The 22,990-nt window shown below is 41.2% G+C and overlaps 1 protein-coding gene across 3 annotated transcripts in view; it reads right to left on the minus strand.

Moving 5' to 3' along the window:
* Window positions 1-22,990, minus strand: part of CACNA2D3 (calcium voltage-gated channel auxiliary subunit alpha2delta 3) — a 480,742-nt gene that overhangs the window by 48,470 nt on the left and 409,282 nt on the right. For all 3 annotated transcript variants that reach the window (XR_014506519.1, XM_083420935.1, XM_083420934.1), the window contains 4 exons: window positions 7,143-7,204; window positions 5,314-5,358; window positions 3,852-3,914; window positions 589-659 (listed from right to left, as the gene is read on the minus strand). Coding sequence is in view for 2 of the 3 variants with exons in the window: in XM_083420935.1 (XP_083277061.1) it covers window positions 589-659; window positions 3,852-3,914; window positions 5,314-5,358; window positions 7,143-7,204 (241 nt within the window). In the remaining variant the exon portion in view is untranslated. The remainder of the gene's footprint in view (window positions 1-588; window positions 660-3,851; window positions 3,915-5,313; window positions 5,359-7,142; window positions 7,205-22,990) is intronic.

A 22,990-nucleotide genomic window follows, 5' to 3' on the forward strand; every position in this document is an offset into this window, starting at 1 on the left:
TTCCTTCTACTACATTAGTGGAAAGATCCAGTCTGGATTTCTCAAAAAACAAGTCATGCCAGATGAACCTCATTTCTTTTTTACAAGCTGAGTGGATCAGGGGAATGCTGTGGGCATAGTGTATCTTGATTTCAGTAAGACCTTTGACAGAGTCCCCCACGATATTCTTGTGGGGAAGCTGGTAAAATGTGGGCTAAATGAGGTAACTGTTAAGCGGATTTATAGCTGGTTGACTGACTGAATCCAAAGAGTGTTCACAAATGGCAACTCCTCATCATGGAAAAAAGTGACAAGTGTGGTGCTTCAGGGTTCTGTGATTACAACAGCCACAGTTAATGAGAACTCTTCCGGGGGTGTGGGTGGGTTGGTGGAAGAAATACCAACCCAAAGCACTGTGATGCCCACAGCGGAAAGAACCAGGCCCATTGTGATTGTATTTTCACATAAGCCGCCTCAGACGGAAAATCAGGATAGAAATAAAGGAAGCCATTACACAGACACAAGCAAAATAATTTTTGAACTTGTCTTCCTATGTATTATCATTTTTGTTTGATGACTGCGAAAAGTAGTGGAGAGTAGACTTCTTACCTTTTAAAAGAACCCATTATGAGCAATTTGTTCATCACTGCACCCTCAACCTCACCAAAGAAGTTTCCAGTCTGCAAGAGAAAACATAACCGTGTCCGGAGATTTAAATAAATGCCAATCTATGCTGGCTGCAATGTACCATGGCAGCTCCTATGAAACCATTGGAGGAGTTTTGACAGCTACGTAATGAAGTTTTAAGGGGTACTTCTCTTTCATAAAAATTGAAAAAGGATTTAACTGTCAGGACACGTTACAGGGATTACAAAATAATCCCTTGAGCAGATGTGAGAGCTTACACAATAGACTGGGGTTCATTGCATAACATCTGATGTTGGAAATAAAATAAAAAATACACTCAAACACTAAAGCTTGTAAAGAAAATACTCTAATCTGAGCATAAACCCATGTGATTAAAAAGCTGCTCCATAAAGATATAAACAGGGTTTGAAAGGATTTCCTAAACAAATCATAAAAAAGTATTTTTTTTGTAATTCCTATATGACCTGCTTAAACTGTTTGAAACTACATTTTATCAGACGTATAAATGTTTATATTCTGTTTCTGTATGAATAGCTTCATACTGGGGAGTGCTGCATTATGGTCTTGTTCACTAAATTAAAGAGGCCCGGGATAATGAAGATAAATCTTGCACAGGAAAACAACCGCTTGGGTTATAGGTTTTCTGGGCAATCCCAAAGAGACCCGTTATCTCCCAGGCAGGCCTCTTTCCTGACATACAGTTTCGAAAGCCCCATACATATGTACTGAAGTGTCATTTTGTAGCACAGAAACAACTTGTTCGTTAAAAACCCCTGAGTACATTGCTTCATACAACCGCCCCACCCCCATGAAATTCCTGCATGCATTCTATCTACTCCTTAAAGGAGTAATCCCAAAATTTCTGTGGGAAGAAAAGGGATGGTGTGGATTCCATGGGTTTTGTTTTAATGAAACCCTGATACCATTGCAAATGATAGACATGGCCTCAAATATGCACCTGGGAGTTTGTTGGCAAAGAAATTACAGGCTAAGCCAAAAACGGAAGCATTCCTCTGCTTAAAGAACAAGCATTGCCTTCTCTACCCGAAAGTATTTGGGTGTGTAAATCTTGCTAGGAGCAAGGAGATCATTTGTACTTTATTGCTTTAATACATCAGGTTCACTGGGGCCCTGCGAGCAATGAATATCAAGAGGCTAAGGCATCAAACAGGCCCCAACAACTACACTTTCCTCAGCTTCACAAAAATGACAACGACCTATATCATTTCACAAAAGGAAGGAAATCTGATTCTACAACTATGCATCAGTTGCAGTTCAGCTTTAAAGGTTAGCTTTCATCGCATAATAATAAGCTTTGAATAATTTGAAACAATAGTAAAATGATGCAACCAAGCATGTTTAATTTCTGTTGGTTTATTTGGGGGGGTGTATTTAAGCATGTATTGAGATCATGCAGGTTTAGCTGGATAATGTTTCTAGAATTTTCTGCCTTACTGAACTTAATTTGACCTTTCCATTGAAAATTCCATACTAAGAATTTTCTAGAAAACACAATGCGAGTGCTTCTCTAGTTACCCATAAATGAGGAGCTTTCACAATATCCATAGGATGAAAAATGGAAGAATCCTTGTTTATCTTAAAAGTTACTGTAATTTCAAATATTTTGTGTACCCAAAATCCTTTGCCTCTGTGTTGCTAGGACCATTTCCAATGTCCTCACAGAGCTCTAAAAACTATGATTAGATATTCAGATTGCATTTCTAGGATATCCAGGAGGGGAAATACACATCAAGACAGTGTAACTGTGGCCATTCAACAAGATGCTGTCCTCCTGGGTCCTGCACAACTGTAAGGAGATATCTGCCCAATCCTCCTCCGTTCTTTCACATACATTTTCTCTGGCTTGAGTAATTAACTCAATCTGTTTTAACTTCGCTATGCCAGGGAGTGTATCATAAAGGGGAAATAGGTAGGGTTGCCATATGCCGTCTTTTTCCAGGACCTGTCCTCATTTCTATGGGTATGTAAAATGAGAGTTGTCAAAAGGATCCATAGTGAAAATTAGAAATCGACAAATATGGCAACCCTAGAAATAAGTGCAGCACTGATCAAGGAAGTCAGAGTTAAGGACAAGGATTTTGGGACAGACAAAAGTACAGAACAACTTGTGGAATTCAGTGACTTGAGGTGTGATGGTGCCCATGGCCAAAAAAGAGGAAACATCACCCAGAGAAAGGACACTGATCTGCAGAAATTTGCACATGCTAATTTATGTGCATAGATACAAATTTAGAAATGATTACTATAATGTAAACAGAAATATAATACATCCCCACACAGTGGGGAAAACTATGACCAGGGACCTGTTGTTGGGCAATGTCAAGGCTCCAGTTCTCCCTTCTTATGGTTCTTTATCTTTAAACAGGACTTTGACCAAGCAGAAAACTGCTCTTTGTAAAGTAGGGCTCATGGTTCCCCTAGAAGGCCACTAGTCTAAGTGGTTTAAAAGGAGATTAGACAAATTCATGGTGGATAAGTTGAAAAAATAAATATCTCCCAAATATCTCGAAAATATTCCAAAAATATTCAACCATGCAATCATAGAGTTGTTATCAGTGGATGCTTTTCAATTTAAATATTCAAATTTGATATGTTCTGCAGACTTATGGTCATTGTTTTCATACAATGTTTGATCCAAATTAATTTAGGTCTACGAAATTACTTCAGCATAGCTATGTATTGCCAGAGGCTGCTATATTGGGCCACTGCTAATCCATATTTTCTGAAGTCATGCATAACAAACCACATTCTACTTGTTCCTAATTCTTCCTGTATATTTATTAAATAACTTGATTTTCTATCCAAAGCCATGGGGCAAACTTTAACACTCTATATTAACAGCCATAATTGTATCGCTCATACAGAATTGCTTTATCTTCAAAATGTTAGAACAAACCTTTCTAATTTTGTTTGGGGGGGGGAGACTTTCAGAGAAATCTCCCTCTCAAGGTAAAAATTCCTCAAGAGTGACAGACATGTCTGCAGAAAGGGGTTCTATAAATTTAAAATTTTATGAGCTTTAGAGCAGACCTACCCTGCTGTGAGGCAGAAATTATTTCAGACCCCCATAAAGATAGACTACATGCTTTTGGGCAGTGAGGTTGCATTTATTTTTTAATCTTATGCTACTTATTTCCTCAACACAGATCAGACAGAAAACCTAATTTGTATGAAACTGATTTTAAAAAGAGATTTACACTTACCTGTGTGTAATCTTCTGAAACTAGTATAAATCCATTATTATCAATGAGGTAACAGTTAATATTCTGTAACATAACACAAGTTATGATCAAATACTTGATTTCAAGAGTTAAAGAAGTTCACTGATGCGCTATATAAAGGGGAAATGCTTTATTCATATGCATTGGTAAAGGTTCACTGTGGAGATTCTGTCTTTATGTTTCTCATCCAAGCACATAGTAGTGATGCTTTCCATCTCTCACAAAAGGCACAGTCTGCGCAGGCCTGGAGGCCAAACAGCACTGATAAAGGCCAGCGTCTCTGAGACTGCACAGTGGTCCAGTTAGTTAATATCAATCTCTTAATATGTCCCTTGTTTAGAGGACTTTGTGCATTATTTCACTTCCTTCAAAATGTAGTTAGCCAGCCCTGACCATCTGCTAAATGGGGCCTGAGACCTTTGTCCCAAAGCCCTGTTTTGATGACATCATGGACAGTGAGAGAGGATAAATGCATTGCAATATCCAACAGCAGGACGTGTATGGGTGACAAAGGCTTGAGGATTTTGCTCCGTGGTTTGTAAGAGTTTCAATTCAGGGAAGGAGATGTGCAGTCATGGAAGGATTCAAAAAACTTTGGGTCCAATTCATGTTGTGGAGCTCTAGATGTTGGAGGATGTCTATTTTGCCACAGCGTTTGCAGATGACAGAAGGCGTGTGCATGTGTTTGGGGCAATTTGGTAGGGGTGCAAAGTCCCCCACCCTGCGGATGCTGTGAGCCGTAGGCCTCACCACTCCACAAAGGCCAGCAGAAGGTGGACGTTTGGATAGCATCCAAACTGCACAATCTCAGATAAGGATGCAGTTAAGCACATACCTTGAAATGGACTCATTCTTCTTTTAGTCAACAGCAGGGAAGGGGAATCTGTAGCCCTCCATATGCTGTTTGACTCCAAATCCTATAATTGGCCATTTTGGTTGGGGCTGATGGGAGTTGGAGTCCAGCAACACCTGCAGGTTTTCTATCCCTATCTCTGGTCAAGAGCCTTAGCACAATATAAAAGGTATAACCCATTGCTGGGCAGCTTTGGGGAGGAAAAAAAGTTTCAAGCAAATGTTGCTTTATATAAGTAATACCAGGCCAAAACAATAGAAAACTCCACCTTTCTGTACATTTAAAATAATGGCAAAGAGAAGAAAAGACCACATACTTCTTAGTATATGTTTGCTTTTTACATAATCATTCCCCCAGCATTCAAGCATACAACTACCACTGGTATGTTCATATGTCCAGGAAAAGCTTTATCATTGGATCTTGTAGATTAGATAAATTGGCTCTTAGTCCTTGGGTGGGGTTGGTTGAAGGTTGTGTTGCGTATTCATTTGTAAATACATGCTTTAAGAAAATAAAATGTCTCCAGTTTTGACCAGTGTTCACTTTGCAGCCCTGCAGGTATTAAATGTTAAGAAAATATCTGCTGCTTACCTCGTCATCACAGCTGATGGAGCATCTCCCATCCAGAGATGTACACTGTAGGAGAATATATTTATCCCATGAGAATACTGTTTTATTTTTTTCTGCTATTGAACTTAACAAAGATGCTTGATTTATAAATAATATTAAGAGTAAAATGAAACCTATGTGATTCCTACTTGATATCGGGGTCTAGTTCTACAACAAACTAAGAGCTGGACCAAGTACTTATTTTACTTTAATAGATTTCTAATCTACTCTTCATTGCCGATCCCAGAGCAGGTTACAGTGAGACACAATCACGACACAAAGTCATAATATTCAACAAATTCAATTACATCAGACCCGAGCAGCAAAAAACCACATCATTAAAACCTATTAAACATACGCTTTTACCATAGATGCAATTCAACTCACATCTCCCACATGGATTAGGGAGGGAGGGTTGTTTGTAAATAAACCAAACACACTCAGACTCACTCACACAAGTTCACTTGGTCAGGAAGGGACTGGTGGTGGGTGGAGAGGCAGGCTAGAGGTGGGCAAAGAGGAAGAGAGTGAGCCAATCAAAAAAGATTGTGCCTGCAAGTATGGTCAGGAGAAATGTCTGTCCAAGTATGATGAAAGCATAAGGCAATCAGGTTTGGACTACAAGGGGATAATTAAAATAAGAAAAATGTGGATTTCTTTGGTAGCAGGTTTAAGCAATGGCATGGAAGAGACCTTAAAGGTGAATGAGACCATAAGCCACAGGTGGGGAACCTCAGACTCCCGGGCCAAACGCCACCCTTCAGGCATTTCTAGATGGCCTTTGAGACTCTCCCCTGCTCTGTGCCCTCCTCAAGTGCTTTTGTCTGGCTGGAGCATGTCCTTGGACTGTGACCATTCATCTTGCTTGTTTGGATGGGAAACAGAGAGATGCTTCTGCATGTAAGAGCCTCAAGTTTTCCATGGTTGGAATGCAGCCTAAGAGCAGCTGCTCCACCCACTTTTACCTCTGACCACCCACACTTTAGTACCTGGTCCCAGTGGCATAGCGTGTGCTTCCACTGCCCAGGTGTGCACCGGAGGGGGGAGGGTGCAGAGGGAGCCCGCTGTGGCCACACCAACACTACTGCATCAAATCAGTCTTGGTTGGACTGATCTGAAGGGCACACTCACACCACCCTGGCAGCCCTGCGTGGCTTTGCGAGGCTGCGACCAGACTGTCTGACCCAGCCTCGCAAAGTGGCACAGGGGATGCACTCACACGCCAGAGTCCAGGGGAGAAGAGAGGTGGTGAGGCTGCCAATGCCTCTCCTTCTCTGCAGCTTCCGCTTGACCCAGGAGTGGAGCTGCGGCTGGCTGGTGGCATTGGGCCATTGCACAAGGAAGCAGCCTCCCCACGGTTCCTCGCGTGCCAGAGCCCAGTGGAGGAGAGGGGCAGTGATGCTGCCGCAGCATCTCCACCACTTCCACCCCTCTTCCTCCCTCCTTGGTGGGCAGTGGCAGTAGCTGTGCCTTCCCCTCCCTCTCGGCTTTCAGTTGGTCAGAAATACTGATGTGGAAGAATATACCTTGCATTTTGTTCAATCGCCTTCTTAAAAGTGCCTATAGACAGGCTCTGTTTTGCATGTAGTTCTGGTATAGCAGTACCACTTTGGACTTTAATGGATGGGGTGACTGGGGTGACCAAACTGATGGGCTTTATCTAGCAGGGTGTCTTTAGATTTTCCATTTAACCATAATTCAATGGAAACCATTGTTTCATTGGCAAAAAAATGCAGCACAGGTTCTGCCAAGATCTTTACCTCTTCTTCTCTTCGTGGGATAAAGCTATCCAATACCCAACTGCAACATACCTGTCTACTAGCAGTCCAAAATTTCCTCTGGAAAAACTCAAGTTTCATCTGGATACCAACAGCTGGTGAAATAATAAAGAACAGGGGTTTGTTTTGTAGGCTTTTTATGCTTTCATTTAATAATTTACAATTCAATGCTTTTTAAAACTGGAAACAATTGTAAAAAGAAAGAAAGAAAATCTCTCAGGGTTAACACCTCAGAAGGGACGTGGACAACAAATAGAAATCAACACGCAACTCTGCAAATAAGGTAAGCCCAACCTGAGGATACAAACTGACTTCTGCTTTCAATTCTAAATGCATTTATGTAGAATTAACATTTTTTTCAGTGGAACTGACTTCTACGCAGATTTACTTAGCTTTTGCAGCCACACAGCCATTTCTTGTGGCTGTCTCCACTGTGGGCTTACTCTCAAGTAAAAGGCTGTTATTGGTGCCATAGTTACGGCTAAGGGGACCATAAAACATTGAAAGAGCTACTAGTGCATCTTACTTGACCTGCTTCCTCTCCAAGCTAAATTCCTACACTAGTCTTTTCCAGTTTGGCGAGGTCCTCTCCCCAACAGACTATTTATTCAGGGCCCTTTTCTGAGCCTGCTGGCCTTATGCTGTTGACCCTTGTTTTTTCCAGTCTGAACAATTCATTTTAACAGATGATAAAAAACAACAACCATGAGAATGCATCTAGTTTGGTGATAGAATACTGATATCAAATTCTAAATTGTTTTATTACATTGGTTCTGCGCAAGTTTGATTCCATGTCTTCCTCATTTTTATTTAATTTATATCCACACACACACACACACCCCCACGTAAGAAATTTACTTTGGGCAAGGTAAAGCTAGCCTTACGCGACACAGCAGAAGCCAATTGCCCTCAATGCAACTTGCCTTCCGCAAACTGGTGAGGGAAAACAAAAATACTGCAACCATTCATTTTCCGGAACAAGAGGTTTAAAGGCAGGGTCCAGGAATAGTTTCTGAGTAATACCGTGCCAACATATGGGAACTAGATAGAGACGGCTACTTTCCAATTGGCTTGAAAATGTCTCTTGTGGTGGCTGGAAAGTGTGAAGAGCCAGTAATCTGTTATCATGCTCCTTCAGCCACTTGGAAATGCAGAGATGAAAAAGCACGATGATGTTGGATTCCACATGTAGCTGGAACCTCTCATTGAATGGCTCTCCTTGTGGATGAAATACCAACACCGGGTGATATCTGCATGCTAAGAGGGAGACAGGTTCCTGGTCCTCCAAACTTCAGCTTCAAGGACTGATAATGTGACGTCTGAACTGGGTCTAAATCTCAAATGCAAGCATGTGTTGGAGGGTTGTGTAGTATCCACATCAAGGTACAAAAGACAACAACAAAAAACAAACATCTTTTAACAACCAGCCTACACCCAGCTTACAATGGTAACATTCACAGGCCTTCCCAATGTAAAGACAGACACTATTTAATGGTGTCTGTTCTGCTGACAGAAAGCTCTTTGATCCAGCAAAGCCTTCCATGCATAGAGAGGGGAGGGGAAGGTGAATATTCTCCTCATGCAGCCCCTCCCACGCCCTACCAAAAGAACAAGATCAAAGGGGAAATGAGAAAGCAAGACCAGATCACAAGCTAAGAGTCAGGCCCAAAGAACAAGTCAAAATACACTGCAGACAGGATACCAAGAGAGAGAATACCACGAAAAAGACCACTGAGTCAGGAAGTGCTCTTCCTCCATTTTCTGCTCAGGCGGAGTTAATGGTCAGCCTGGGTGCAGTCATTTCGGAAGGTTATTCCCTGAGAAGCTTTAGTGATGCTACTGTACATGGGGTGATTTAGTGATGCTACATGGGGCAGTGGTCAGCTCTTCTTAACAAGATTACAGAAATCCACATTGTGAGCAGGTAACAATCTTAGAATTACTCAGGGCTTTTTTTCAGCTGGAACTCACAGGAACTCAGTTCTGGCACCTCTCAGGTGGGTGCCATTGCCATTGCAAGAGAACAAGGCAGCTGTTCATGGTGAGTGCTGGCACCTCTTTTTCTAGAAAAATAGCACTGGAATTACTGGCCTTGGAATAAGATGGGGAAAACTTCCCTTACAACAATGTAATACTTTTGAGATCTCATTTCGATGACAGACTTCACATTTAATATGCAGAAGAGTGGTAAGTTTATAGCGGATAAATCAAAGAGACTTTATGTTTCTTATAACATCCATACTGCATGGGAAGAAATTAAAATCTGTGATGAAACAATTATACAATGGATCATCTGGAAAACATTCCATGTGCAGATTATTTTTCTACTGAATGGTACTGTGCAATGTTTGACTCCAAAGGACAATTCAAACCCTGGGACTGATTTCTGCAAAGCTTAAATTATTCTCATTTCAAAGTAATGAGGAAAAGCAAGAAATTGCTATTTTGTGTGGTGTCACTCTTAAGTGTTTTAATGATTTTTTTAAAAAAAAACTGGATTAAATAGGAAATAGAAGATCAGGCAGAATCACAGGACCTGCTCCTGCTTGTCTGCATTCAGGTAGAACACCTACCATTTTAATGGAATTTTTTCTTGTTTAAAAATGGCAGGACTGGATTTATTACTATTTTCCCAGGTGTTCCATTCTTTTTGATATCTTAAGCTTTTGGCTCATAATACAGCTGCAGCATTAACTTGCAAGGTACAGCTTAGCTATAATATTTCAGATGTGTAGCTGAGGCGATAGACTCAAACTGCATCATGATAAAATCAACAAATGTCCCATGTGATTCTTTGATGGAAGAGAACAGAAGAAAATGCTCCCACACACACTTCATGGGAATAGTGGCTGGACCAAGAGTTTGCTTTGAAGAAACAGAACATAGCCTGTCCTCTTACTCAAGCATCTTTTATTGTTTATATGTTGTATTTTACAACCTTTTTAGGAAGACTGCATAGGGTTTTATGTGCCTTTGGAATGTCTCCCCAGAATTCATTTCCCCCAACACACTACGCTTTGAAAAGTCATTGCCATATGAAGCATAATAAATGGCAATTATGAATGTTTCCTGCTTTTCAGGTCATAGTAATTTAATTGAACTGATTTTCAGAAGAATTAGCAGCACTAGTGAATGGAATACTAATTTTCTTTTGAACCTCAGTGGCAAAAACAAAGCAATGCTGCAGGATTTAGTGTGAGAAAATATATGTATATTTCTTGTGCTTCTCAAGAGCAATGAAACAAATATAGGTTTGTTTGCTTTTTTAAAAGTTCGGATCATCTAATGCTCTGAGAACCATTCCACTACACACACACACACACACACACACACACACACACACCTTCTGGAGCCAACACATTCTCCTTCTGCACATTCTACAATCCGTCAATATACCAGAGCTTCAGAATTCAATAGCTAAACCCCGAGCTGGTTAATATTTGTCAGCGTCCTACAAATCAGTTGCACTTTTAAAAGGCAATGACTCAAACTTACAGCTCCCATGCCGTTAACTTCCTGTACAGCCAGGTTCATGAATATAGTTGTTGCTTTTAATGGAAGAGTCAGGAAACATTTCATTGATGCTGACAACATGGTAGGGGCATTAAATGGCACTGTGCTGAGCCATCTCTATTGACCAATAATAAGCGTGGGGTAGGACTGTGTTGTTTCCTACCACTGTGTTTTGGGACATATGTGTTGTCATTTCCTAGCAACTAGTAGTCGACTCATTGGCCACATTGGCAGAACGTAAAAGGAAGGAGCTTATGGCAGTGCCAGCGGGTGTGCCCAGCAGCTGGCAACCTCATGCAGAGCTGGCATCCTAGGCAAACATCCCCTTTCCGCTAGAGCTCTGCTGGCCCAGGGTTCATCACCAACTATCTGGAAATAACTTACAGACTAAATGCAGATGCTTGGGAAGCAGCAGCCCTCCATGGTTTCTTTCCCAGTCTGATCTGAAGCCACCATGGCCTGAACCTTGGGACCTTTTGCATTTAAAGCATGTTCTCTACCACTGAGCTATGGCTCTTCCTGGTAACACCCTGCCTTCCCACAATTTATTTCTTTGCATCTTCTTTTTACACCTTTGACACCTAACTACCTGTTTGGACCATTTCCTACTGCATTAAAGGATGCTCTGTTGTTAGTTTCTAAGAGCACAGGATGCAATCCAAACACGTCCAGCTCTCATCAGTGCTTGGATGGGAGGCCACCTAAGAGCTCTCATTGGCATTGCCTCAAGGTGGGACACAAACATATTAAATAAATACAACAATAACTATAAGAAAGGGTTGAATCCAGGAGTCCTCTTTCCATTTGCAGAACAGGCTCTGATCCAGCAGAAGCTACTGTTGGAGAATGGCTAGCGGGTGGGAGAGGCAATTTTTGGCCAATCTCTCCCTTCCTCTTCATCTTCCACCCACATTGGATTGGATTTCAATGTCTGGAATTAATAGTACATCAATAATATAAATACTAGGGCTCCAATGAAACCTGCCACCCCATTCTCAGTGGGGTGGGGTAGGGTAGGGGGGGCACTTGCCATAGTGGTGAGAAGTAGCTCGTCAGCAGCAATCTCCCCCCAGTGGCTACAACCTGCCATTCTCCCCACCACAGCTAGGATACCCCTAGAATGATGTGGTATTTTGAGGGAAGCTGAATGGATTACTGCAGGGAATTAACTGAAGGGTTCTAAGTAGCTCGTCAGCAGCAATCTCCCCCCAGTGGCTACAACCTGCCATTCTCCCCACCACAGCTAGGATACCCCTAGAATGATGTGGTATTTTGAGGGAAGCTGAATGGATTACTGCAGGGAATTAACTGAAGGGTTCTAAGTACATTTTAACAGTTTAGACTTAATATAAAGCGGCGTGGGGGTGGAGCAGAGGGAAAACCTCCGCCACCTCTTATTTCATTTTGGTGATATGCACAGCGGAGTTCACAATGAGGTTTGTCTTGGGTTTTGTCAGCATGCCTGTCCTTTCACAAAGGAAGAGGAGACATGAGTTGGAAACTTATTCATTAAAGCCTCTATATCTTGCCCTCCTGGTGCAAAAGCATCACCCAGGGTGGCTTACAACCTTCAAAACGGCAATTTCATGAAAGATGATAATATAATAAAACAATCAGCGAAGGAGGTGAAACTAGCTGTCAAGACCAAGCATAAATGCAGTATTTTCCACATACTACAAAAGCCTGCTGGAATAAAATGGTCTAATAAATGATGAATAACAGTGACCTGGGAATGATCGGAGTTCTAGTCCATTACCCTTTGGGCACCCAAATATGGAGAAGGTTGCATTACATGAACACAGGAAACCTACAACCTTTCATGCATCTATATCCCTAAAATATACATTGTATATATTCATACCAGTACATATATTAATATGTTCTAAATCAATATTTTATTTTTAAAAGTATCACCTATCTGCTTTAGAATCACTCACTTACTCATTCAGAGATATGGAACACATTTGCTGGGGTACCAAAATTCTTAGCAAGTTTAGGTATGTCCTGATTCCTAGGAAAAAAAATCTGACAATGTGCTTATCTTCCTAAAAATTGTACCTATGAAATTCAGTCCAAAATAATTGAGGTAATTTACCACTCTAAAAGCTGAACTATGATACAAGCATAGTTCGAGTAAATTTGGTTGTTGAGAAAGTCACTACCCTCTAAAGCGAAAAAAGTTAATGTGCAGATCTGCCTGAAAAAGAGCCACAAATCAATGCTAGATATATTTGTATGGGCAGCATACACCACCACCACAACAACAACTTCATAAAAATTGCTGCTCAACACATGTTGAGAAAATGTCTCTTCAAGGACTAATGTTACATGTTTTGTTTAAAAATATGGGAAGTTCGGTGCTGGCAAATGCCAGCTGTCCCATGACAAAAGCACAGATTTTGGAGGTACTGGGGAGACAAATGTGCATTTATTACACATATACCAGCAATTATGTACAAAGAGCCCACATAATTTGTATGAAAATGCATGTTCCTGTATTTTTACAATAAGGATGCTGGCATTTATAGAGATTAGCTGTTAAGAGTAAATTCCTTTAAAGCAGCTTACTCGTTTGTTGTCATTATCTACTGCTAGTCATTCATTCATTTAATATTTGGTTTTTAAAAATGCATCAGTTTCTAATCTGTGCAGAAGATAGCACCACACTAAATTGTTCAGTGATACTCAATGTTCAATATAAACATAAGGTACTTACTGGGTTGGCTAAGAGCCATCTATCCTGAAGTACCCTGATCTTTAGTTCTAAGCCATGTTGAAACAAGAAGTCATTAATTCAATCCCAGCAAGATTTTAATGTAAACTGCAATGCTGAGATTTCCCTTTTTCTAATCTACCTTCATCCTGTAGCCTCTCAAAGCAGGGCAGGGTTGTGCATATCTTTCTTTTTAAAGGACAGAGCAGTTGTGTTTATATAGCTTCTCAGAAAGATAATTGTAGGTGTGCCTGGTAAGATTCTATTGAAATCAGTTTTCAATGGTGCACTTATAATAACTACATACTGGCAGGATCATTGTAAAAACCTGCAGTTTAAAAAATATATATGAGATATGTATCAGAATAGATGAATAAAAGAATAAGTTAAGACAATTTGGAGTATGCAGGAAAGGACAAAAATAAATGTAAGGAACTGCAGAAAGAGGAAGAAGGGGGTTGAAACTGAAAATTGTAAAACTTGGCAAAATAATTGTAATGTATATATATAAATGAAAATTACACACACACACACACACACACACACACACTACATACTGATAGCCTCTTGGTTTAAAATAATTTATCATTTCATTGGATATGGTAAAATGGGGAAGCAGAAGACATGATCCTCAGAACTGACCCAGTGATTCTCTAATCCACTGCAATCTATAAACTGTGGCATGATTTACATCCTATGCCCTTTTAAAACGTGTTGGGGGTTATTGGGTTGTTGTTTTTATTTTGAGTATGTATTCTGTGGTTTTATATTCTGATTTTATTCTGTGAACGACCCTGAGACCTGCAGGCATAGAGTGGTATATAAATAATAATAATAATAATAATAATAATAATAATAATAATAATAATGTGCAGTGAAAATATGGAACACATTAGCCGGGCTGAAATAGGTCACAACTAATACACCATACTCTTTGTAACTTGCCAAAATTGCAAACAACCAACTTAAGTCCATAATGGTGGAGAAGCAACGTTTTCCCTATACCCTTTTGGTGTGATGCTAGAGCAGGCATAGGCAAACTCGCCCTCCAGATGTTTTGGGACTATAACTCCCACCATCCCTAGCTAACAGAACCAGTGGTCAGGGATGATGGGAGTTGTAGTCTTAAAACATCTGGAGGGCCGAGTTTGCCTATGCCTGTGCTAGAGATGAAAGAAGCCTAGGAACTGACATACAGTAGATTACATTTTATGATTCATCAGTTGTTACACCGAGAAACCCATCACATTTACAAAAAGAAAAACACACACCAATAAACAAATTTTAGAAAGGGGCAAGATTAGATGTAGACACACAAAGCATTTTTTAAAAAAAAAACAACAACCAAGACTCCTTGTGCTCCACTTCCCCTTTCTTACCACCCAGGATGGCCCTGCCTTCTGTCTGCCCCTCAGGGTCAGCACATCACACAGGGCTCGGTCTCCTCCTCCTCACCCACTCACCAGCAGCCACTGTAAGCTGCCCAAGGGAGGAGGCCAGCAGCGGAGACCATAGAGATGTCTTGGAGAGGCGATGGGATGCTTCCTCACAGCTGCTACCACTGCTCAGGACAAGCGGTAGCAGTACTGGCAGGGGGAATAGGGACACTCTAGGGTCAAATCAGACGCCTTCATAATTCCAGCACTGTTCCTAGAAAATCGGGACACTTGGAACATATGGCAACCACTGTAAATAATTATTCAATGGGGTGGTGTGAGCAGACACCTCTCTTTGGGGCGGCTCAGAGACCAGGGGAGGTAGCAGCTGCTGCCTGGAGGACTCCCAAGGAGAGGGAAGAGGCGGCTGAGGGAACACATCACAAGGGAGGGTGTTTGAAAAGGGGTGAGTGGCTGCCAACTCTGCAGCAAGGGGTGACATAACTGGGGTCCTGAGGCTTGGAGCATGTTTCCCCAAAGGGAAGCCTCAGAAAGAATGTAGTTGGAGCTGTGGACTCGAAAAGGTTGAAAACCTCTGCCCTAGGGAGAGCATTCTTCCTAAAATATCTAGATTTTTCACTACTCACATCTTAGCATCCCTTGGTTCAGTTATTAGAAAGAACATGTTCCAGAATTGCTCAACTTCTCTGTCACCACAGCTGCACTTATTAGGGGCGTTACAGTAGCCTTTATGTTCATGTCCATTGACTCTCCCTTTTGAATATACTTTTTGATGCAGCACCCATTCATTCTTTTCCCAAATGTGACTGAATTCAACCGAGCTTCCCTGATAGCAGAAGAGGCTGAGAGTGCCGGATGATTTTACCTGCCAAGTTACTAAAATATATCTAGGCATTTCCACTGGTGAAACACTATACACCGTCCCTGGGCTTAAACGAAAGCAGATTCCACAGCATTCTTGCTGTTTTCGTAAACGGGTACTTTGCAATAGATTTTCTTTATAAAACAAACCCCATAGTGGCCTGCTTTGGAAGTGTTCGACAGCGAAATCAGTATAATTCATCCTCAATTGAGTGTTCCAGGGATTTATTATTTCTGACAACAGCACAATTGTGGTACATGTGGTGAAGAATGAGAAGTTCACCCATATACCTTGCTTTCCTCTCCGCCTTCATATATTTATATACATATATATAAGTTTTCTGTGGGTGGAAAAGAATTTTTAAAACATGGTGGGCACAGGCTAAAAAAATCTGCTTGTAGTTAAGAAATATGCCAAAAGCTCTCTAGGATGTTGTGGCAGATATAAAACTCACTGCGCTGTCTACTACATCAGTTGAAACAGAAGGTTTAAAAAAAAAAATTGCTGGAGGAAGAGGAATGGAGACACAGGAACAGCAGCCTGCTGTATATTGCCTTGTAAAACATACCTGCCATTGAAATGAAGAACAGCAGCAGCAAGCAGAGGTATCCCATGTCGTTCATGCTTGATAGCATCATATGGAAAGTGTTTGCCCTCTCTGTGCACCATTAGAGAGCAGTAACACGGATATTCCTGTTTCTGCCTGGCTATTATACTCACATACACTACATGGCTACGACAGCTACTGATCACTAAAGAGGACCACTAGGTAGCATTCACCATTAAAGGGTAAAGAGAGCATAGGGAGTGTGACCTTGAACAAGTGGGACTCTCTCCCTCTGGTTTCCTGTTGTTGTTGTTAGTCGTTTAGTTGTGTCCGACTCTTCGTGACCCCATGGACCAGAGCACGCCAGGCACTCCTGTCTTCCACTGCCTCCCCCAGTTTGGTCAAACTCATGCTGGTAGCTTCGAGAACACTATCCAACCATCTCGTCCTCTGTCATCCCCTTCTCCTTGTGCCCTCCATCTTTCCCAACATCAGGGTCTTTTCCAGGGAGTCTTCTCTTCTCATGAGGTGGCCAAAGTATTGGAGCCTACCCACCTTCAATTGTCAGCCAACATTCTGCGGCCATGGGAATGCTCAGACCACAATGGGTTACTTTGCTTCTCTTTGGCCCTCAGGTTCTTACCCAACCTTTTTGTACTTATGCAAATGTTGGGGTCTCCTCAAGCTTGCTGATACTTACCTCCTTTGTAGAGGGTCTCAATTTGGCGATGTAAGTAAGCCAGACTTGGAGAGTTTAGTTCAGTGTTAGCATACACATACAAACACACACACACACAATGAAATGTTTGGGCTTTGGTACATCTTTCAAGCACTTATTTCAAAGAAATGTCATCTCATGGGGAAACTGCGACATCCATCTAAGCAGATCTCAAATAGTCTATTCAATAGAAATCTGTAGGGAAAGAGGTCTCAGTGCTCTTCACTATATGGCCATTTCCCACTCATGTGCTTGTTTATATTTTTATGTAGGCCTACTACTGATCAATGTATGTGAAGTTCTTTTTGTGTATGCAAGAATAAAACAAATCACAGAAGCCAGTATTTTGAATCTGAAGCTTTTTTAAAAAAACACAGGCTAAAAAACCCCCCTATTATAAAGGCTTTGCATCCTTTTTTCCTTTTTTTAGATTGATACTTTGCTTTAAAAAGATTGGGCACCCAACCCTCTCAAAACAACTCCATAGTCACTCTAAGATAGAATGTATACATTATTTCATTATCATTGTATGAGATTGACAAATGTAATGCCATAATTTAGAACAACCGCATAGCTACCAACTTGCAAAAAAGAAAAGCACCCAGACCAAGACAACATTGGAATCTTCTTTGATGTAGCCATGGATAATGTGGGCTATCCATCATAAGTGAAAATGAAATTGAGTAAAATGTATAGCCTTTGAGAAGAAATGATCTAAAATATCTAAATAAAACAACATGTAAACCCTGCGCTTAATCTCAGACATGCTTTTCTAATTCTTCCTTTTTCTTGATCCCTTTTGTTTCTATTACTTTTATGTAAAGTGTCATCTGCTTCTATTTACTGCAACAATATGAAGTCACTAATTAACTTTAATCATGCTTATCTGCCCGACATTTTCTCTGTATCTGCAAAAGGATGGACAGCACACACAACTCTATATGTAAGTGGAGAGTTGATTGAAAAATTGAAACCTGTTTTTGCTGCCATCACTAAATAGGCAGACACATGAAATTTGATTTAAAGTCTCTGGCTACTACTTTATTTAACTTGCAATTAAATGTAAGCTAACCCAGCCTCTCATTTCCCTGGGGTAGTACCAGACTCACAAGGCCCCCTTTCCCGCAAACCAAAATGCTGGTGCGTAGGGGAGTCTAGCTAGTGTAGGAAAAGATTCTTGTATCTGGGCCAGATCACCGAAAAGCATGCCCTATGTATTTATATCCCACCTTCAAATGCTTATGGCTCTCCTTGCGCCACAAAGAGACCCAGATTTTGGGACTATCATACCAAGTTGCTCTTAATGAGTCATGGTTTTTCAAAGCAAGTGAATGGATTCAAGCTGATTCTCCCAATGGAATTCAAAGTATAACCTCAAGCTAAGTAGCAGCAGAGCCAGCAGATAAACTTTGTTGCATCCAGCATAGAATAGAATATATGAGACTTCTTTGCATAATATTGGAAAGATCTCATCATCAAACCCCCAATTTGCTTCCCAGGATCTAATGGCTTAACTTTTAAAGGGATTGGGGGGTGGGGCGGGGAGAACCAAATTATTTTATCTACCGGTAGCAGTCGAAGAAACCCGATCCAAGTCCATTGAAGCCCAAAGACTAAAATTATTCAAAGTTTTGGACTGAGTCCAGCAGTAATATAATATGATCTCCTATTAACCCACTGGAAGCAGTTGGTATGTCTCTCACTAATCACCAAGCCACTTAACAAGGAGGAAGCAGAAACCCTGTATTTTAAACTCTCTCTGACATATAGTTCAACATTCTCTTTGAATAAGGGATCTTGGAACATTAATACAAAGTTCATTTAGAAAGCTCTGAGAAAGAGAAGCTTTAGAGATCTTTGTTTCATGAGACAATACATGCAAATACATATTGCTGATGTCCTTGTTTTATGTCCGGAAAAGCCACTTAAGCAGCAGACAGTTTGGATTGAAGAAGCAGTTTGGGAATGTGTTTAACCCATTTTGGGACTGATTTCATAGCTCCAAATCATCCCCAAACTTCTTTCCCCCCAATTCAAACATGCATTTTGGAATTGACAAGGGGAATTGCTTGGAAGGGTGTGTTTAGTATGGAGAAATGACTGTGCAGAAAAGATTAAGCACTACTCCAAACGTATTGTCAGTAAGTGGCTTTTTTCAGGGTTGGTGGGGGCAGTGTTATCCAGTGTTTTGCCTATCTCCTCCTCCACCACTGCTTCCTGCCCCCCCCCCCGCGAGGCATTTTGGCACGACCCACCAAAGTGGGTTTACCACAAATTGGTGTAGCTAGAGCAGCCTGTGCAGCAAGGAAAGGAGGGAAAGAAGTGTTGGCTGTTCTAACCCTGCCACGTTGTGACAGTGGCGTAGCGTGGGTTGTCAGCACCCAGGGCAAGGCAAGTAATTTGCACCCCCTAACCCGTGGATTTGCGCCCCCTAACCCTACCCCCCAGATGTTGCGCCCGGTGCGGCCGGCCCCCCCCCTGCACCCCCCACGCTACACCACTGCGTTGTGATAGAGCAAAGCAGTCCTCCTCTACCACAAAGTGGCATAGCTAGAGCAGCCCGGCTAAACAAAGGAAGAAGGGGGAAATGTCAGCTGCTCTAGCCACACCACTTACTGGTAGGCCCACTTTGTCATGTTGCACCAAAATGGCTCCAGGGAGCCACAGGGGAGTAGGCGAAAAGAAACTCCTGGTGTTATCAAGGTTTGGCTACACATGTTTACCCAGAGCTCCTACTTTCTAAATACAATGCATCGCCAGGAAAGCATTTGTTAGGCAAGTGTTCACATAACGAGCTGATGATTTCCATCATTTCCTATAGGAAAATAAATAAAAATGTCCAGTAGCACAATTTTTAATTTTTTTAAATTTATTTAAAAAACATATATATTTCAACTGCGTCAGACCAACATGGCTACCTACCTGAATCTATTTCCTATAGGAACACTTCTAATCCATCCTTTTCCCCTCTATGCTTTCTGCCTGAAACTGCTGCAGCCAATCAGCAAAAGCCAAACAAAAACTGATTTGTCTTATCTCTCCTGTTCCCTGATTTCTCCAATCTCTTTCCCTCCCTCCATGGTTTCTGCCTGAAATGTTTGCCGCCCACCAAACAAGTAAGGAAAGGAGCAAACATTGGCTATTCAGATATGTGATTCAACCATGGTGTAGCGAGATTTGGGTATAACTTTGTGTTTGGCTGAGATTTCAGATGATGAGTGTTCTGATAGCGGGACCTGCATGCACTTTTTTCTGACTTCAGAAGCTTCAGATACTGTCTTCCGTATTAATTTTTGAACATTTGCTGAAACCTTTTTATGCGGTTAGGCTTAAGGGGGAAAAAATCTATTTCTGTAATAGTCAGTGAGCTGTGATTTAAGGGGGGAATTGTGTGTGGTTTTTATTGTATATATAATTGTTGTAAACCGTTCTGATACTATTTATGAAATTGTGGTATATAAGTATTTTTAAAAACAAATAAATCAAACAGTGCAAAGGCAGCAGCTTGTGGTTGCTGACCAGTTTGAATCTTGAAGATCGTATTACAACAGTCCTCAAAGGGACGCACTGGCTGCCAAGGTGCTACCAAGCCAAATAAGTAATCACTTATAAAGTCCTACACAACTTAGGACCTAGATATTGGAAGGAACATCTTCTAACACACTAGCCTGACTGTGCACTAAGATCAGGTCTGCCAGATTTTTCTACATCCTTGGGACAACCATTACGGTCCATGCACTTGTTACTTCTAGACATGCTTACTTAGTGCTTTTTTTCTGGGGGGACGCAGACCCCTAAACATTTAGTGAATCTAACAGGAGAAGAAACAAATTTTTAAAAACTTTTTAGTTTCTTCTCTAGCGTGGTGAATCATCAGTTCTGTTGCTACCCCCAATGGCGGCCTCATTTCCTGTCACTGTGTTTTCTGAGTCTCAGACGGAATGAGAGTACCCCCTCATTTCTTTTTCATTTTTCTTTGTATGCTCTTTCTTTTTTTCTATTTCTTTGTATGTTTGATGTGTGTATGTATATGCAATATCTAAATTAAATTAAAAAAAGAGTGTACCCCTAAACATTTTTTTAAAGAAAAGAAACACTGTGCTTACTGTAATTTGCTTTTTTGTGGGGGGTCACCCTTGAATTTAGTCTGGAAGCAGCAGCTATTGCAAAATGCTGCTTCTTAATTGCTCTCTGGAGCAACATATCAACAACACATGATACCTTTGTTTAAAGCATTTTCCTGACTGCCTATCTGATCTTATTTTAAGTATTATTGTCGTGAAATGTTTTACTGGTGACTGGATTTTCAAACACTTGTACAAACATCAAAATTCATGTAAAAGGTTGCAAAGAGCAGCCACAGAGATGATTTGCCCTATCTCTGTAGCAAATCAATGGGGTGCCTTCAATAGAGAGGTAAAACTGAAACAGAGTTTTAAGCCTATTGCCAATTTTACCTGCGTTGTGAAGTGGCTTCTCCCTACTTGCTGCAGATACAAGGCTAGTACTTGTCAGTTTCACTTCTGCTCTCTGCAGCCTGTCCACACAACGTCTCTGAATTTATGACATTCTATCCAGCTCCTGCCCACCTAGCAGTTCGAAAGCACCCCTAAGTGCAAGTAGATAAATAGGTAAGGCTTTATAGCAGGAAGGTAAACGGTGTTTCCGTGTGCGGCGCTGGTGCTGGCTTGCCAGATGCCGCTTAGTCACGCTGGCCACGTGACCCGGAAGTGTCTCCGGACAGCGCTGGCTCCCGGCCTCTTGAGCGAGATGAGCGCGCAATCCTAGAGTCGGACACGACTGGCCCGTATGGGCAGGGGTACCTTATCCAGCCCACAAAGGCTGCAAAGAATGACACTGAAAGTGACAGGCTCAATTCAGAATAATTCCCCATAGACGTAAAACTGGCAAGGGGTTTCATATATATTGTCAATTACTTTTCTACTATTAAGGAACTGCTCAGTTCCACTGCTGCTCTTTGTGGCCCTTGAATTGGGATTACTTAATATGGAATTAACTCCTAACTTTCCGGAACTGGCAGCTGGTTGGGGGGGTTGCACACCTGCACTGAACTTGTTTGGAAATGTTGAAGATATCAGAGACAGAGCTCCTCTGGATATCTGACACCCAAGGTTGGACCAACAGAAACTCTCACCAACATATAAGGGACAATTCTGTACACCCCTAGTTTAAGCAGTGAAATAACAGTTGCGAGACTACATTAGAATGCCAAAAGGAAGCTTGCTATTTTTTAAGTGACCAGTTTTAAGAGTTGTTTTCAAGATTATTCTTTTTTGTGCTCACAAGTTTACATTAGAGTTTTATCACAAAGGATAGGTAGGGTGGGGGAGGGAGGGGGGGGAAAAGAAAATTAAAGAGCACAGGAACATCTGTGTACCCATTTTTATTGCCAATACCCTCAACAGGAAGACAGAAATAGCCACATAGAAATAAAAGGTAACTTGACAGCTCTAATCATATGTTGCCAGAAGATGGACCAAGTAGGAAGGTTTGACTAAAAAGGAAAAAACAACAACAACCACCAAAGGGTAATAATTTCTTCTACCACAACTCAAGAGTGCATCAAACAAGGCCTGTATTATTGTTGGAAAGGAACCTCACACAGTGCTGTAACTTTTCACTGACCCTGCTCTGTGAACATCTTTTCAATTTGTTAGTGCTAAAAATAACACAATTGTAGTTGCAAAGGATTACCCAAACTAAGAGAGGCAGTTGAGAGGCATTCTTTAAAGCGTCCATTCTGTAGCACAGAGAGCTGCAGGATCTTGGGAAAAACACCTGGCTTGGAAGACTCGTCTTCAAGACAATGGTTATAAAAACAATTTGTCATCTAATAGATATGCAAGCCAAAGGAAAAGTTTACTAAGTCTATAGAGAATTCTGAGCCGAGAAAAACCATAAAAGCCACAGCAGGAAGCAATAATATCTATATTACTGTTCTGTATCATGCATCCCGTTCAAGACTCATGGGTGGAGCCTGGTGAAAGTCATCATAATGAGAAGAGATGGGCTATGTCAAGAGTGGAGGGAATTTTATTTGTAGAAATTAATACAATGAAGCAGCACATCAGAACTTTCAGGTTGCCACAGATACTAGCAGCAAAATATTT

The sequence above is a fragment of the Podarcis tiliguerta genome (assembly GCF_965153285.1).
Source record: "Podarcis tiliguerta genome assembly, chromosome: 2".
NCBI lineage: Eukaryota > Metazoa > Chordata > Lepidosauria > Squamata > Lacertidae > Podarcis > Podarcis tiliguerta.